The 18725-nt window shown below is 43.3% G+C and overlaps 1 protein-coding gene across 4 annotated transcripts in view; it reads right to left on the bottom strand.

Annotated features, from left to right (window-relative positions):
• Positions 1–18725, bottom strand: part of tsc1b (TSC complex subunit 1b) — a 74096-nt gene extending 55371 nt beyond the window's left edge. For 2 of the 4 annotated variants that reach the window (XM_073052351.1, XM_073052353.1), the window contains exons 1-2: positions 7381–7495; positions 140–322 (exon numbers count right to left, since the gene is read on the bottom strand). In XM_073052351.1, the coding sequence (XP_072908452.1) occupies positions 140–245 (106 nt within the window). In that variant the 5' untranslated portion in view covers positions 246–322; positions 7381–7495. Of the gene's footprint in view, positions 1–48; positions 323–7380; positions 7496–18705 lie in introns of those variants that run through there. The other 2 variants (XM_073052352.1, XM_073052354.1) reach the window with 2 other exon arrangements.

Here is an 18725-nt window from a genome sequence, read left to right as displayed (position 1 = left end):
AATGTTACTTTAAAAAAAAACAAAGTTAATTAAATCAAAAAGAATCACCTGCTAAGAACATCAGCACAAAGATCCCAACAGTTCTGGGAGGACCATTTCATCAAAACAGTCCCTGAAAGAGAAACCAGCACAGCCTCACCTGACCGAAGGTGGTCCACAATAAGTCCTTTCACGTCCTCAAAGATTTGAAGGTTTGTGGATTCTAGCAGCGGGACCAGGTCACTAACATTCACCGGCTGCGTCATGCTGTGCACACTTGACGCTGTATCGCCTCCCCAGTTTCACCCTTTTCAACACCAAACTGCTGACTAGCAGGGCAGCACTAAAATACAAGAACACAGTCTCATAAATAAGAGCAGGCTATTTATCCCTAAAAGCCTGCTATACCATTCAATACAAGAGCTGATCTTTCATACCAACATCACTTTCCTGCGCCAACTACATATCCAGTGATTCCCTTGAAATTTTTTCCAAAAAAATCCATTGATCTCTACGCCAAATATGCCAATATAGACAGCTTGCTTGGGTAAAAAAAAAACCTAAACATTTATACCTCAAACTAATTGCTAACTTTCAATGGGACCACTTCTCAATCTTCTAAATACAAGACAATACAGTCCCAGTCTTCCCAACATCTTGTCATTTGACAAATCAGGTTAACCTCTGCTTTAGCCTACTGCAGAGATACATCCTTGTGTAGGAAAACATGATTCCAAACAAGACCTCATCAGGACACTGTACAAGTGTTGCAATATGTTTGTACTCATTCTCAAATCCTCTTGCATTTAACATCAACATACTACCCGCTCTCTGAAACTGCTTTTTGTACCCAAATATTAACTTTCAGTGACTTGTATAAAAGAACATCCACACTTTCTCACAACCAGTTTCTCAATATTTAAATATGTTCATTTTATTTCTATTGAAGTTGATGACACTTTCCAACTGCCGTGTCCTTGCCATGAACTTAGACCGTCCCTATCCACCAGAAACACTGTACACTTCACGGGTCACTGTGCACAAGCAAACTTAGAAATATTAGACTTAATCCCCTCAACTAGATCAGTGACCTAGACTGAACAGCTGAGACCCAATATCCATTGCTAAGACACCCCATTAGTCACAGTCTCTTAACTTACAGGTGACTCCACTTATTCCTACAATTTCTTGTTAACCAACATTCAATCCATGCACTCATTTCTAATAAATGCATGCATTAAGAGGTCTAGTTACCTCTTACATCGTACTGAACAACTGCTGAAAGACCAAATACATCACATTAACTGTAAGATATATACGTCAAACTCAAGGCCCGCGGGCCAAATCCGGCCCGCGGTGGAATTATCTTTGGCCCGCGAGATAATATCTAATTACTATTAAAGCTGGCCCCAGTAATCGAAGCGCTATGGCGTATGATATGGCTAATGCTGAGTTTATTCAGGTACCAGGTTTTCAGGGTTTTTAATGTTTATTCGGCAGTCTTCTTCATAAGAAACGGAATTTGTAAAGTGAAACACTTTGTAGTTATAGCAGAGACTGAGACACATGAGAGAAGGCTGAAAAAACGGAGGCAACGAAAGCTGCGTTTGCACGCGTCCGACTGATTCGGCCCGCATGAAGCTGCATTTTGCTCAATCCGGCCCGTGACCTAAAATGAGTTTGACACCCCTGCTCATCTATTCCCCTAATTACAACTTCAAAAATATTTATCAAATATGATTTCCGTTTCACAAGTCCATGTTGACTCTACTCACTCATTGTGGAGTGCTCCTCTTATCAGTTTAAAAACCATCACCTTTTCCCCATTGAGGTTAGGCCAACAGGTCTATTGTCCCAAAAAACCTTGAAAATAACAACTCTGGGAATGGTTCACTATTCGATTTGATCATCGATGACCCTCTACTCAAAAACTATTCCTGCTCTCTCATACTCCTTGATGCCTTTTGCTTCCAGAAAATATCAAGCTATAGTCTATGGTAGAAAATTTCACAGGTTCATCAGCTTCTGGGTGCAAAACAAATTTCTTCTGAGTGTCAAATCCTTTGCTCAGTTACCCAAGACATTTGAAGACACCCTCACTAGTTTGTTTAATGTCAGAATAGTCTGCCTAGATCTGTCAGAATACTCCAAATTGTCCAGTGAGAACAATCCACATTGACTTAATCTCTTCTCGTATGGCAATTCTGCCATCCTAGGAATTAATCCGAATGTTCACTACATTTCCACTATCACAAGTGTATGCTTTCCTATGCAATGAGTTTACCCCATCAAGCCCTATCTAATGGCAAGAAATTCTTGCTACTGTACTCAGATCTCTTGCTGTTATTAATCCCATGGCATTAATCTGAAGATAGACATTAGTTGTATTTTGGCCATTATTTCCAAAACCATTACTAGACTAGATTCTGCATTTTCTTCACTTACTACTACTTTTGATTAACTTTGCCATGTACAGACTGCGTAGTCATCATTCTTAAACTATAACAATCATAGTAAAGAGTAGTTCAGTAAGTGTAAATACCAAGTCTGTGCACGAAAGACACAATGAAGATTTATATGTCTGATAGGTTTCCCACGGCCGGCAAAATGGTGTGAAGAAATAAAATGGGCCAGATGATGACCACTATAACACATCAGGCGAACAATGAAACCAAATATTAGCATTTTTTGTCACCAGCTGGGAAAGTGCTTCAACCATTTCAACAAACTGGCAACCAAGGGTGAGAACAAGAATTAAGGTCACAATCCTCAAATCAATCCTACAAAAATGTGCTTTTGTAACTGTCATATTGCATAAAAATGTCAGAGTTATAGAATGGCAATGCACACAAAAGCCTACTCCTCCTGTACTCTTGGTTAAAAAAAAGTGTCATTTGTTTTCATTGTTCATAACCTCAGGCAGAAGCAGCATGCCAATTTCAAAAACTCGTATTTATAGTTCCATGTAAAGGTGCTTCAAAGGCAGAAAAGTTGAAAATTTGAAACTTCATCTGGCCCATCTTATTTCTTCCCACCATTTTGCTGTCCATGGGAAACCTATCAGACATATAAATCTTCATTGTGTCTTTGGTGCACAGACTTGGTATTTACACTTATTGTACTACTCTACTATGATTGTTATAGTCTAAGAATGATGACTACCCAGTCTGTGCATGGCAAAGTTAATCACTTTAGGACAGAGGCAGCAGATTTTGAAGGTTTCTAAAAGAAGTCAAAACCATTTGCTTCCAGAACATGGGAGCTCAACTACTGAAGGTATAGCCAATAAATTAAGAGTTGGTGGACCACAAAACCGTCAGGATTGAAGAGCTGGAATTACTAAGAGAAGCAAGATTGTGGATGCACAAATGCATACTCCATCCAAATAAATATTCTGTATATAACATGTACCAAATATACTGATAACAGATCAATTCCTTCTGTGGGAAAGAATGTGACAAATAAAGTTTTGGATAGGAAAATGGGAATTCCATTTTAGTATTTTAAAAAGACTAAACAAATGCTTTACATTTCAACGTTGAGCTACATAAACACATGCAGAATGCAGCAGAGAAAAGACCCTTGGTTTCACTGCACTCGTCCTCTCCCCTACTTACAAAGCATGAGTATTGCTCACTGTTACCTGGATTACACATACATTTAAAACTTACAGCAACTGAACCTAGAGAAGACTAAATGTTCAAATAAATGAATCTGAATAATCAGTATCAGGTTACATCATTAAATTTGTTTACTTTGTGGCAGCAGTACAATGCAATACATAATAACAAAAACTGAACTACAGTATATATACACTGTATGTATATCAAATAGTTAAATCAGGCAAAAACAGAAGTAGTGAGTTCAATGTCTATCCAGAAATCAGATGGCAGAGGGGAAGAAGCTGTTCCTGAATCATTGAGTGCATGTCTCCTTCCTGATGGTAACAGTGAGAAGAGGCATGTCCTGGGTGGGTAATCACTGATCAAAATAAAATGACTTTCAAAACCTTTGCCACTTGCTGCAGGGACAACTATGCACAAGTTTACTTACTCATGTTTGGCATTATGCAGTCCAAATCAAAACTGAGAACAACATCACATTGAGGGGTTAGAGAGGTGGCAGAAGAAAATCAGTTGATATTGCAGATGCAAGATGTTGCTTCCACAAAGTACTCAAAGGAGGAAGGCATCTACAAGAGTTACTATTAAACCAAACCAAGTAAGAAATTCTGGGAAATGTGTTAGTGATAAGCAGATGAAATAAAATTTATAGAAGCATTTAGGTAAATTTAAATTAGGAAGGAACAAATTGACGCTTTGTTAATAGAGCAAAATGGAGTAAAAAGCATTCACTGGAAGCATAACTATTCACAGTTGAGCTGAATGGATTAAAATACAAATACATTCCTACTGAAAATGGTCTCAATTTTTCAAGTTTTCTGGGAGGTCATATATGCAATACTGAACTTTAGCACAAATATTTAAAGAATTGTTGCAATATTCTATTTAACATATCTGCAATCTTTCAGATGGGAAAGGCTTGATTTACAATTTCAGAAAGGAGTAAAAACGGCATGATCTCATTTTGCTAAATCTTATGTTTTGTTTAAATTGTGTACAGAAATCCAGCAGACACTTCAAGAATTTTTTTTTTTGAAAACAAGAGCAATGTTCTGGTTTGACAAAGCCTGCAACTGTTTAAACTAGTGAGACTAGGAGGGAATTTGATTGCAAAATGCGCTTGACAGAAACATTTCGAAATACATGAAGTCTGGGCATCTCCATACTATGTTCTACAAGAACACCTGCCAGCTATTCATTATTGGCACATTTGGTGCTAGCACTCCATTTGTCACTGCAACAAGCCCTAGAAATTGACAAAGGAAATGCACACAGATGCAAACCCCATCCATGTGAATATATATAAAACAGCATGTGCTAAACATTAATGACTAGTCAATTTTTTTTGGAGGAAAGCACGTGATAAATAAAGCAGCTGGTGCTATTGTGATTATCAGCTGACTGAATGCACAGCCCAGTGTTCACACCTTTTTGCTACTGTCACTTTATGCTTCCTCTCCTGACAGAGACCAAGTCAGCAGACTTAAATGACAGGTTGAAAAGAGTGAAGCTTCCATGCCGATTCTCGTGGCAACCTACAAGTAAAAGCCTGCCATTTGAAAAAAAATTAATCATTTACTCATACAATTTTAAGAGAAGTTTAAGGTTTTGGGAGAAAAGCAAGCAGAATGAAATTAATTGGAAAGATTTTCAGAGACAGGAACATGCAAGATTGACTAATCTCTCTGTAATCTATCCAAACAATCTGAATCAGAAACACTTTATTGACTGGACATGAAATGTACCAGAATTGATTGTGGTTCGATGTCAAGCCATAAAACAGGACAATACCTTAACAGGCAACAATAGCAACCAACAATTTACAAGACAATAATGCAAACAGCCAGGAGCAATCAACAATTAGAACGGTCACAGGCACAAAAGTCAATAATCAAACTTAAATAAATGTGAACATATGAAGAGACTAATTATCAACAGAACAAGGGGAGCAGGAAAGCCCATTTAACAGATGTTGTGCAGGGACAGTTAAGTTATTACACCTGAGTAAGTTTTGTTCAGAAGCTGGACAGCTACAGGAAAGAAGCATCGGAGATTATGTGTAGTGATGGTGGTGGTGGACTTATAACATCTCCCTGAAGGCAATTTGGTGACAAGGTGACTGCTAGGGTGGGTGGATAATTCTAGCTTTAGTCCACTGACATCACCATCAAATGAGGATAACAGCTCATATGAAATAAGTTAGCTATTTAGCAACATTCAGCAATGTGGTAGAGAGCTTACAGCTGTTTTCACAGATACTGCACTGGCAATTATTAATAAAGCTCCAAAGATGGTGCACGAAACATTGTCCACCAAGTTCTGAAATGTTCTATGGAGTGACCTGATTTCACTAAGCCTTTTCACCCTTTAGAAGTCAAAAGTATTATGGAAAGCACTCCTCTTTCATGGATTATACAGCACTAACAATGAAAGAATTCAATGTGGTCCTGGACAAATACTCCAGGCATTCCTATATCAATGCATTGAAACTTCAGTGTTTACAATTTATTACAGAAATTGACCAAGGTTACTTCAGCAGCACCTCTCAGGCCTACAACCCACACGATTGAGACAATAGTAAACAGTTGTGGATGACAGTAACTGCAAGATAATCTTCCCAGAGCCCACCTGGAAAAACCTTCAACAGTGCATCAAAATTCTGGAACTTTACTTGACATCCTCACCAAACAGTCAACAGTAGTTAATGATGTCTGCATGGGAAAATTAATAACCAATAACTCAAGACAACAATAACTTTCACCCAACTGTTACTTTCCTCACTGTTCACATTTCCCGAGTCCCTTAAATATGTAAAAAAAAACTACAAATGGTAGCCCGAAGGCATCAACACTGAACCTAAAAACACATTCACTAATAATCTGCACAAATCATTGTAATACATGGAAAATCGTATGTCAACTCAAAAAAGACAATGTATATATAGAAAATTTGCAAAATACTATTACTTACAAACAGTTCTACTACTAGATTTAATGACTGCCATTTCACATTTTTAAAAATCTGTTATTTCTGGTACAGTCAAACTCAATCCTAAATCATCAGGCAATCCCTCAGCCCATTTTGCCAGTTTGTATTTTAGTTACTTATCTGTTAATTTCAATTCCCTCAGAAGTAGAATAAACTACCAAATTATAGTCACCTAGACATAGTTCATTCACATTTAGTACAACAACCCACAGTTATTAAGACAACACATACACACGAAGCATTTAACACAAAAGGGGCGGTTAAAATAATCGCTATTACAAGAATCTTAGATCCCTGACAACCAAAACGACTCTAGCTTAAACCCATTCTGGGGTTGCTTGGGGCGGAACCCGCGAAAGAATGAATAGGAAGATCAGACCTGACAACTACTTTCACATAACCAAACAATTACTGATTGATCAGGAGCAGATCTCATCCCACACGTACCTACCCATGATAGTCTGGAAGCAACACCAATATAAAACTAAACCCTGAAACAACAGCACTGATTAAATACACTACACCCATTCATTTAGCCCAAGGTCCCAGATGCTCACTAACCACTAAGTAACATGACGGACAGAGGAGACACAGGACCCTTCGGTCCCCCCGAACCATCCGATGTCTCCTTCCCCTCCACAATGGAACGAGGGGCGAGGAAAAGACCACCTTAACCTCACCCGCTCACTGCTCAGTGTGTGAGACCGAGCGGGGCGGCGGCACGGCCGAGAAAATGGGCCACACACGCGGTCGGACTCGCCCTCTCACCCGAGCAGCACTGTGTTTTTACCTCTCAGAGACCCCACATTCCACAGGGCGCCGCCATGTTGAACAGCTCACCCCCTCCCCCGACTCAATGCATCCGCTGCCGAACGAAAAACAAATAAACCCCGGACTACTTCTTGATATATTCCTCACAATGCATCGCGCTCATTGCACCCCCCCGCCCCCACTGGAAAGCCACCTGCCAGCAAACTATAATTTTCCCCATTCCATAATAACAAATATCGCTTAATATACATGTTTTTCCTGAGAGAATGAAAGATAATATATGTAAATTGTGATTCTGTTGCCTTTTTTCTCCTTGTTTGCGGAGGGATATTACGCGGAGCGACGCGGTTGCGCGTGATTTAAGGGACCGGTTGTGCGCCTGCGCTAATTCGCGCGAGGACTCGCCGCCTCGGTATATGACGTCTCCGCATTGTGGTAAACAGGTTATTGTCGGGCAAAGGGGCGGGGCTGCTGTGTTGTCAATCACGGTCAGAAGTGAAGCATTATTGGCTGTAGTAGGGCGGGGGGGGGGAGAACCAAAGTTCAAATGAATTTATTTTCAAAGTGCCTGTATGGGGATTCATTTTCTTGTGGGCGTAGTCAATGAATCCATAATAAAATAATATCCATAGTGGGATCAATGAAAGAGAATTGAGCATTCAACCAGTGTGCAGAAGACAACAAACTGAGCAAATACAGAAAGGAAATAACAATAAAGAAATAGGCAATAAATATCGAGAACCTGAGATGAAGTGTCCTTGAAAGTGAATCCAAAGGTTGTTGAAACGTTAAGATGATGGGGCAAGTGAAGTTATTCCCATTGGTTCAGGAGCCTGATGGTTGAGGTTGATAACTGGCTCCTGTACCTCCTTCCTGATGGCAGCAGTGAGAAGAAAGAAGAGCCCCTGCTGACAGATGCTGTGTTCCTGTGACAATGCTTCATGTAGACCTGCTCTCTGACTGTGGGACGGGCTTTATCTGTGATGGGCTATAACCATTAAATTTGTAGGATTTTCGGTTCAAGAGCACTGGTGTTTCCGTTTCAGGCTGTGATGCAGCCAGTCAATAGACTGTCCGCCACATATCTCCAGAAGTTTGTCAGAGTTTTAGATGTCATGCTGAATCTTCACAAATTCCTAAGGTGATGCTTTGTTGTTGAAATTTTACTTATGTGGTGAGCCCAGGACAGATCCTCCAAATTGATAAACCGAGGAATGCTGACCCTCTCCAATTCTGATCCTCTGATGAGGACTGGCACTCGGACCTCTGGTTTCCCCCTCCTGAAGTTAATAATCAGCTCCTTGGTCTTGCTGACATTGAGTGAGAGGTCGTTGCTGTGGTACCACTCAGCCAGATTTTGAAGTTCCCTCCTATATACTGATTTTTCACTACCTTTGATTCAGCCAATGACAGTGGTGTCATCAGCAGGCTTGAATATGGCACTGGAGCAGTGCATAGCCACATTATAAATGTAAAGTGATTAGAGCAGGGGGTAAGCAGGCAGCCTTGTGATGCACCTGTACTAATGGAGATTGTGGAGGAGATGTTGTTGCAAATGAGGTCATTATACAATTTGCATGTAACAGGTTATGAGTAATGCTCACTTGGTAACAACTACGAACAGGCATTGTTAATAATCACTTCCTCCCATATGAACCAACTCAATCACATACAGAGAACTTCAACTCTTTCCAAACCCCCAAGTTAGTTTCTTGGGTCCAGGCTAAAGAGGTGATTGTGGACTTCAGGAAGTTATAGACTGACATCAGCTGTGGAGGGATTCAGGAGCACCAAGTTTATTGGAGCGCACATTGTATCTCTTCATACCACCTCTTTAGTCAAGAAAGCACAGCAGCATCTCTATTTCCTGAGCAGAACGAGGCAAGCAAAGTTCTCTAACCACACCCTCCCCCCCATTCTAATCACATTCCACCGGACCACCATCAAGACTGTCCTAACCAGATCTACCACCATCTGGGATGGGATTTGCCAGGCAACAGATTGTGAGGACTGCTGAGAGAAATTCAGGGTCTCGCTCTGCCCTGATCCACCCAATCCAGGACATATACGAAACGCTCATCCACAGAGCACATAGCATTGTCAAGGACCCCTCGCATCTGTCCCATAATCTCTTCAACGTCCTACCATCAGGCATAAGGTACTGATGTATAAAAACAAAGTCTCTATGTGACAGCTTCTTCCCCAGGCTGAGAGACTTCTGACGACCCTGCTACTACTCAGTCCACACTACTTTTGACAGTGCCAGTAGCATTATACTGTTGTTATATATATGTTGTATATTCAGTTAATGTCACTTAAACATAATATTTTTATTATATGTTAATATTATTTAATGTATTCTGTGTGATACACCTGCTGGTGGTGTAGTGGTATCAGCACTGGACTTTGAAACAGATGGTCTTGGGTTCGAATCCGGCCAGCAGCGGTACCTGTGCGGAAAGTAGGCCTGGCAATCTACTTCGGCATTTTGCCACGAAAACCCAGGGTTGCCCACGAGACAACGATAGACACACTGTGATTGGTGCCACTGTCAATTCCTTTAGCTGTATACATGTGTACAGTTTAATGACAATAAACTTAAACTTCTTTACCATCCACCACCTGGATCCAAAAGCAGAATCAGGGTTATTATCACTGACGTTTGTTGTGAAATTTGTTGTTTCGTGGCAGCAGTGCAGTGTAATACATAAACATTACCATAGATTACAATAAGAAATTTAAATAAGTAATCCAAAAAGAGTGCAAGAGTAAGTAGGGAAGAGTTCACGAACCATTCGGAAATCTGACGGCAGAGAGGAAGAAGCAGCCTCTAAAATGGTGAATGTGTGTCTCTGTGCTCCTGTACCTCCTCCCCCACTGGTACAAATGAAATGACAACATGTCCTGGGTGGTGAGGGTCCTTAATGATGGGTGCGCTTTCTTGAGGCATCGCCCTTTTAGGATGTCCATTGCCCATGATGGAGCTGGCTGAACTTACAACCCTCTGCAGCTTTTCCTGATCCTGTGCAGTGGCCCCTCCATATCAGGCAGTGGTGCAACCAGTCAAAATGCTCTCCGGTCTGTATCTGTAAAAGTCCTCATGAGATACAGCTGTTGGCATGACTTCTTCATAATTGTATCATCATCACTGGATAACAAAGATTCTGCTTCCTGAATACTTCAACAGGCACATTTAATGTCAGAGAAATGTATACAATATACATCCTGAAATTCTTTTTCTTCGCAAACATCCATGAAAACAGAGGAGTGCCCCAAAGAATGAATGACAGCTAAACATTAGAACCCCAAAGCCCTCCCCCCCAGCTCCCCCCTCCCACACACAAGCAGCATGGCAATGATCCCACCCACCTCCCCCACCAGCAAAAAAGCATCAGCGCCCTCCACCGAGCACTCAAGCTGGCAGCAAAGCATCAATAAAGACACAGACTTGCTGTACCCAAAGACTACTTGTTCACCGGATTATTGTTGGACACTTAAGTGAGAAGCCTCAGACACTGAGCAAAAATGAAAATCACCAACAAAACATACTTAGCTTAGCTGAGCTATTGCAAAGCATCAGCACTGTTTTGCAATTAAATGCATTATATTCAATTACTAATTTCTTGTTTCTCCATATTTGACATACTCTCTCTCTCCCTTATAAGAGAAAAAGAGGTGTCCCCGTTTCACAGCGAGAGGGGAGACATAACAAAACAACTCGCTGATTTATGGTGTTAAAAGTCTGTTGTGTCGCTTTTTCTGAGCTCTGTGCCCTGAGAGCTCAGGTCTCTGGACATACAGCCAGCAGCCAAACTGCTGCTCCCGATGTTCCGTGTTTTCCTGTGACGTCTCAGTCAGGGGCACCGGCCTTGAATCAGCCCCTCCAGAGCCACGAAAATCCAGCACCCTGAAGGCTCACTGGTCTCCCAGGCCGCGTCCGTGGGATATCAAAAAGCGGCCGATGGAGAGGCCCTGAGAGCGGGTCCCATTCCCACAGAGAACCAAAGTCAGAGAGTAACTCCAGGTCAGGGTCTTCAAAAGAGATATTAAAGATAGAAATAGAGCTGTTTCCAAAGATGCAAGCGAAGGAGTCGCCGTTAGACGCCATCACCACTTTGCTCCGCCCCTCGCTTTTGGGTATATCTTATGGATTTTGGGCTGCTGATCACGAAAATCACCTTGAAATTTCCCTATCACAAACCTTTGTTTTGAAATTTCCTATATTTGTTATTTCAATGAATAACTTAAGTCATTTAAAATGTTGCCCACAATGTAAGCTGAAGAGATTTCTGTTGTGTCCAGACATGTTTGGGCAGGGCAGATGCTGCATGGCAGGACAGGTTTTAGAAAGCTGTAAACTTCTGTGAAGGATTTCAATGTTTCCCAGAGTAACTGATGCCAAGATTAAAGAAGGCATTTTTATTTGCCCACAAATCAAACAGGTCACCAATGACAGGCAATCCAAAGAACTTCGAGTGGGACTGGAGAAAATCACATGGAAGGCACCCAAGGACGTTGCTGAAAATCTTCTTGGCTACTACCGAGCATCAAACTACGTGCAGCTGGTTGCCAACATGCTTCGAGCATACAAAACCATGAAGTGCGACACGTCACTAAAGATTCATTTTCTGCATTCCCATTTAGACTTCTTCCTTGCAAATCTTGGCAGTCCGTGATGAGCACGGTGAAAGTTACCAGGACATTGCGGTCATGGAGAAACGATAGCAGGGCAACTGGAATCCAACAATGCTGGCTGATTATTGTTGGACACTTAAGTGAGAAGCCTTAGATACTGAGTACAAATGAAAATCACCAACAAAACATATTTAGCTTAGCTGAACTATTGCAAAGTGTCAGCACTGTTATGCAATTAAATGCATTATATTCAATTATTAATTTTTAGTTTCTCCGTATTCCTACATGATACAAGAAGTCTGAAATTAAATTTTCTGTTCAGCTTCAAGTGGTCTATCAAAAACAAAAACAAAATTCTGAGGATGCAACACTTCATGCGGTACGGTATATGCTTGGGCCCAGGGTTGATTTTCAAAGATATTGACACCCAGGAACTTGAAGAGGCCCATCCCTCGGTGAGAACTGGTGTGTGTTCTCTCAACTGCCCCTTCCTGAAGTCCACAATTAATTTCTTGGCCTTACTGACACTGAGTGCAAGGTTGTTGTTCTGTCACCACTCAACAAGCCAATCTATCTTACTACTGTATGCCTCTCTGTCACCATCTGAAATTCTGCAGTATAGGACCGGTGAATTTATAGACAGTGTTTGAGCTGTGCCTAGCCACACAGTCATGGGTGTCGAGGGCTAAGCATGCATCTCTGACGGGAGGCTGCGAGGAGGAGATGTTGTTTCCGATCTGCGCTGACTGTGGTCTCCTGATGAGAAAATCAAGGATCCAGTTACCGAAGGAGGCACAGAGGCCCAGATCTTGAAGCTTGCTGATTAGTACTGAGGGGATGGTGGTGTCAATAAACAGCAGCTTGATGTAGGTATTGCTGTTGTCCAGGCGGTCCAAGGCCAAGTGGAGAGCCAGTGGAATTGTATCTGCTATAGACCTATTGTGGGGGAAGGTAAATTGTAGCGGGTCCAAGTCTTTGCTCAGGCGGGTTGAGAGCCATGATCAGACTCTCAAAGCACTTCATCACAGGAGATATGAATGCAACTGGGTGATAGTTGTTGAGGTAGCTCACCTTGCTTTTCTTGGGCCCTTTTGAACCTCCAGCTGCAGTGGTGAGCCATTAAAGATGTTCTTGAACACTCCAGCCAGTTGGTTGGCACAGGTTTGCAGTGACCTGCTAGGTACACCGCTGAGACCTGACGCCTTGTGAGAGTCCACCCCCTTGAAAGGTGTTCTGGTCTCTGAGACAGAGATCATAAGGTCACCAGGTGATTCACACAGCTATCGTTTCATTCTCTCTTTCTAAATGTCAATGGAAATTTGGTTTGCAGCGGCAGTACATGCAGTAATCAATCCCCACTCCATGTGCATTCACTTTGCTTAATAATCTCACATGCAGCACCTTATCAGGGCCTTCAAAACGCCCAATCTCATCACATCCACTGGCTCTAGCTTACCTATTCTGCTTGTTCCAATCTCAGGGCAACAAGAGATTTGTCAAACATGATCTTCCTTTCATAAATCCACATGCCCTGCCCAATCCTATTGTTTGCTGAATGTCCTGCCTTGGAAGATTCTCAGAATCAGAGTCAGATTTACTATCACCGATGGATGCCTTTTACAGCAGCAGTACAGTGCAGGACGTAAGAAATCACTACAAGTTACAATAAGGACTGTATAAAAAGATGACCGAGTAGTGCAAGAAAGAGCAAAATAGTGAGGTGGTTCTCACAGGTTCTTCAACCTTTCAGAAATCCAATGGCAGAAGGGAAGAAGCTGTTCCCAAAACTTGGAGTATGCATCTTCAGGTTTCTATAGCTCCTCCCTGATGGTAGTAATGAGAGGAGGGCATGTCTTGGATGGTGAGAGCTCGTGATAGTGGATGCTGCCTTCACTGGGATGGGGAGTGTCCATCACCCACATACTGGGTCTATCCCGTTTAACATTGGTTCCATCTTCCATCATCCTCCCCTTATCTGGCTTTAATTTCCTGACTAATCAGATAAGATTTTATCAGATATTCTTTACGTATCAGATAAAATCACCTTCCTTATTTATCAGATTCCAAAACCTGCAGCCTTTTGTTGCCTCTGCCTATCGCTTTCCAGCCTCAACTGTTCCCTCTGCTCTCCCCATCAGTCCCATCTACCCATCAATCCCTGCTTACCTTGTTCCACCAACCACCTGCCTACTCCTGCCTCATCCACTCCTCCCCCGCCTCTTCATTCTGCGATTCAACCTCTCCAAACTCTCAGTCCTTCTGCATCGCCTCGACCTGAAACACCGACTGCCCCCTTGGCTCCACAGATGCCCCCGATACTCAGAGCTCTCCAGTCGTAAGCACTTTTACCCCAGATTCCAGCCGTGTTTCCCTTATGTCCTTATCCAAATTCCCACCGCTTGTATCTATCCCTTCTCAGGCCTGTGCTTACTGATTCAATCAGCTCCTTCGCCCCCAACACTTAAAATTAAATCAAATGATTCTCCCCTCCCCTATCTCTGCAAACTCCTCCAATCACAGAGCCCAAGAGACCTAGAGTTTTACAGCCCAGAACAGGCCCTTTATCCTAACTCCATTCCCTCCAAGTGGCCTACCTATTTTCTTACATTTGTCCATATCTCTAAGCCTATCCATCTGCCTGTGTCTCTTAATTGTTGCAGTTGTGTTCTCTGACAATTTACCCACAATCCTCCATGTGGGGGAAACAAACCCCTCAGACCCCCCCCCTTAAATCTTTCTCAGCTTAAACCTGTGTCCTCTAGCTTTAAACTCTCCTAGCCGAGATAGAGACTGTAACCATTCACTTTATTGATGCCACTCGTGATTTATTACACACTATAAGCTTGCCACTCAGTCTCTGACGTTCCGGGGGGGGGGGGGGGGTGGAAAGAAGCACCCCACCCCATTGAGTCTCTCCTTACAACTCAATTTCTCCAGCTCTTGTAACATCCTTGTGAATCTTTTTTACACCCTTTCCAGCTTCATGATGTCCTCCTACACGTAACCAACCAGCACTGCTCACAATAATCCAAGTGTATCGATCTTGTGGATAGTCAGAGGCTTTTTCCCAGGGCTGAAATGATTGCCACAAGAGGACACAGGTTTAAGGTGCTGGGGAGTAGGTACAGAGGAGATGTCAGGGGTAAGTTTTTTACTCAGAGAGTGGTGAGTGCGTGGAATGGGCTGCCAGCAACGGTGGTGGAGGCGGATACGATAAGGTCTTTTAGGAGACTTTTGGATAGGTACATGGAGCTCAGAAAAACAGAGGGCTATAGGTAAGCCCAGTAATTTCTAAGGTAGGGACATGTTCGGCACAATTTTGTGGGCCGAAGGGCCTGTATTGTGCTGTAGGTTTTCTATGTTCTATGTAGTCGCATTAACGTCTTGTATAGCTGTAACACTTACACTGGTGAAAGGAACTATGCCAAATGCCTTCTTCACCACCTGTCTACCTGTGTTGCCTTTTTCAGAGGAATACTGTATGTACTTGCACCCCCTAGGTTTCTTTGTTCTACAACACGCTCCAGGACCCAGCCATGATTTAATTTCCCAAAATGCAATTGTCTGAGTTAAGTTCCATCTGCCATTCCTTGGCCCACTTTCCCAGCTGACCTAGATTCTATTGTAGATTCAGACAACCTTCTTCACTGTCCGTCAGTTTTGGTACCATCTGTAAATCTGCTAATCATGCCACTTATGTTCTCATCCAGGTTATTAGTGTAGATGACAACTACAATCTGGACAAGATGACGCTGAGCCACAATAACCTGCTGACATTGTGTCTCAAGCTCAGTTGTTTTGTTTTCAGGCTTGTTGGGATGGTTTTGTGGACAGTGTGGGGAGTCAGCATTAAGGTTTGGGGACAGCGATGAGGAAGAGCGAAGGGGCAGGAGCCAGTGTTTGGAGTGCAGGTCAGAGCACTCTGCTGTCAAAGGTCAGCGATCCTGGTGGTCAGGTCAGCAAGTGCTGAGGATAGAGGTCCCCAGGACAGCGATCCATCGGGTGGGGGGGTCACCAGAGCCGATGAGCACCAAGTCCCAGGGTCAAAGGTCCATGTGAGTACAGCAATCAGGGCCCAAAAGCTCAAACCATGACCGGTGACTCCTGGGTCAGGGCCTGAAAGTCAAACCTGTTATTGGCAAGCGTTGCGATCCCAGGACAAAGCCAAGGGTTGAAGACCGAAGTCGGAGAGTCGGGAGGTAGAGGCCCAAAGCCTCTGGGTCAGCTTGTTTGGAGGTCAGAGGCCCAACGACTGTCAGTCTGTGAGTCTGGGCCAGGAACTGAAGGTCGGAGGTGAGTGGGTGGGTGGTCAGATGGGGGAAGGGCCTCTTTTGCTCTTGCTGCCTGTTGTTGCTGTGTTGTTCTGCTGAACGTTATGGACGTGCTGTCTATGCTGTCCCCACCACATCCTTGGGTATGTTGTTTGCAAACAGAAACGAGGCTTCTCACTGCACGGTACGCTTCAATGTACATGTGATGAATAATTCTGAATCTGACTCTGAAGCAATTCCATAATAATACCCCAGAATCTAAATTATTCAGCCTGAAAACTTGTATGTTCTCCCCCATATTTGCCAGAAATTAAATCGTTCTCTTTATTTGCATTTGATATAATAAAGTGGTTCCTGAAGGTTGTTACAGCCAGCGGGTGCGGGGTGTGGGGGTACATAGAACACAGAACAGTACAACACAGGAACAGGCCATTCAGCCCACAATGTTGTGCCAAACCAGCTAAAAAGCAAATCGGAAACACCCAAACACTAATTCCTCGTACCTACACCATGTCCATATCCCTCCATCTTCCTTACAACCATGTATCTAAACAAACTTCTCTTAAAAGCCTCTAATGTGCTTGCCTCTACCACCATACCAGGAAGCACATTCCAGGCACGCACCACTCTTTGAGCAAAAAACTTACCCCTCACATCCCCCTCTCACCTTCAATACATGCCCTCTGGTATTAGACATTTCAACTCTGGGAAACAGACAGCCCCTGTCTACCCTATCTATGCCTCTCATAATTGTAAACCTTTCTCAGATCTCCCCTCAGCTTCCAGCACTCCAGAGAAAGCAACTCAAGTTTGTCCAGCCTCTCATATAGCACGTGCCCTCTAAACCAGGCAGCATCCTGGTAAACCTCTTCTGCTCCCTCTCCAAAGCCTCAACATCCTCCCGGTAGTGGGGCGACCAGAACTGTATGCAATACTCCAGACGTGGCCTAATCAGAGTTTTATAAAGTTACCTCATAACCTCTAGGCTTTTGAACACAATGCCTCAGCTAAGCATTCCATAAGCCTTCTTAACCACCTTATTGACCTGTGTAGCTACTTTCAAGGAGCTATGAATATGGATCCCAAGATGTCCCTGCTCAGCAACACAGTCAAGATCTTGCCCTGAACAGCGTACTGTCTCCTTGCATTTGCCCTTGTGAGGTGCAACACCTCACATTTACCTGGGCTAAACTCCATCTGCCATTTCTCTGCCCATATCTGCATCTGATCTATATCACGCTGTATTCTTTGCCAGTCTTCTACACTAACCACAACTCCACCAATCTGCAAATTTACGAACCCACCCATCTACATTTTCATCCAGGTCATTTATATACATCTCAAACAGCAGAGGTCCCAGCTCAGATCCCTGCGGAACTCCACTAATTACAGACCTCCAGCTGGAATAATCCTTTCACCCACTACCCTCTGTCCTCTATGTGCAAGACAGTTCTGAGTACAAACAGCCAGTTCACCGTGGACCCCATGCATCTTAATCTTCTGGATTAGCCTCCATGAGGGACTTTGTCACACACCTTACTAAAACCCATGTAGACAGCATCCTACCCTCATCAATCCCTCTCATCACCTTGGTCAAAAAACTCAATCAATTTGGTAAGGCACGACCTGCCACACACAAAGCCATGTTGGCTCTCCCAAAGCTCCCACTACCTATTAAATGCTCCCAAAGGTGTGCACCTCAAACAGCCTCTGACAACCAAGTCCAGCTCCTGCCCTACTCTAAGTGTGGCTTAGCTACCAAGTCTGGCAGAACCTTTCTACTGACAGGTGAAGGGGCAAAAGTAGGTTACTGGCACCTTAACACCAGTCACTTTCAGGCAGAAGGGGGTCGTTAGCTGTGGTTTGCAGCTCATCTAGGAGAAGGAAAACTCTGATTTCAAACTTCTGCTGTCTTGCAGCTATACCTACTCACGGGGAAGGCTTTGGGAGTAAACCCCAAGGAAAACTGCAGAGCTGGTGTCCCTAAGACTGCCCCATGTTGAGTTCGTCGCTGACTGGCAACCCCTGCGATACCGCTGGTGCCAAACTGTATTGGTTTTTACCGTTCATTTGGGCTCATCAGCTGCGTGGAGAGGGGGGAGCCTGCTACGTGGGCATGAGCTTGCTCTCCATATCGTACTGCCCAGGCTTGTGTATCAAGTAGACAGCTGAGATGCAACTTCCATGCTTGACCTTGACCAATGGGAGGCCTCATACTGTGTAACACAGGAGTATCATGTCTAATATTTTCAGGCTTTTTCATGAACTTGGCGTGCTTCATCCCATCTGTGTCTTGAGGGCCGAGACCCTTCCCCCCCCCCCACCATTTATGGGTGCAGCAATTAACTCTTCATGCTGTAAGACTTCAGTCATCCATCACTGATGGGAAGGGGACCACTGGTTGTAGCAAATTAATTAATTAAGATCAGGTCACTTACCTCTCTTCCGTGCTGCCTTT

Source organism: Hemitrygon akajei, chromosome 7 (genome assembly GCF_048418815.1).
Source record: "Hemitrygon akajei chromosome 7, sHemAka1.3, whole genome shotgun sequence".
Taxonomy (NCBI): Eukaryota; Metazoa; Chordata; class Chondrichthyes; order Myliobatiformes; family Dasyatidae; genus Hemitrygon; species Hemitrygon akajei.
Note: the sequence above shows the minus strand (reverse complement) of the source record. Positions and strands in the feature narration are given on the sequence as shown.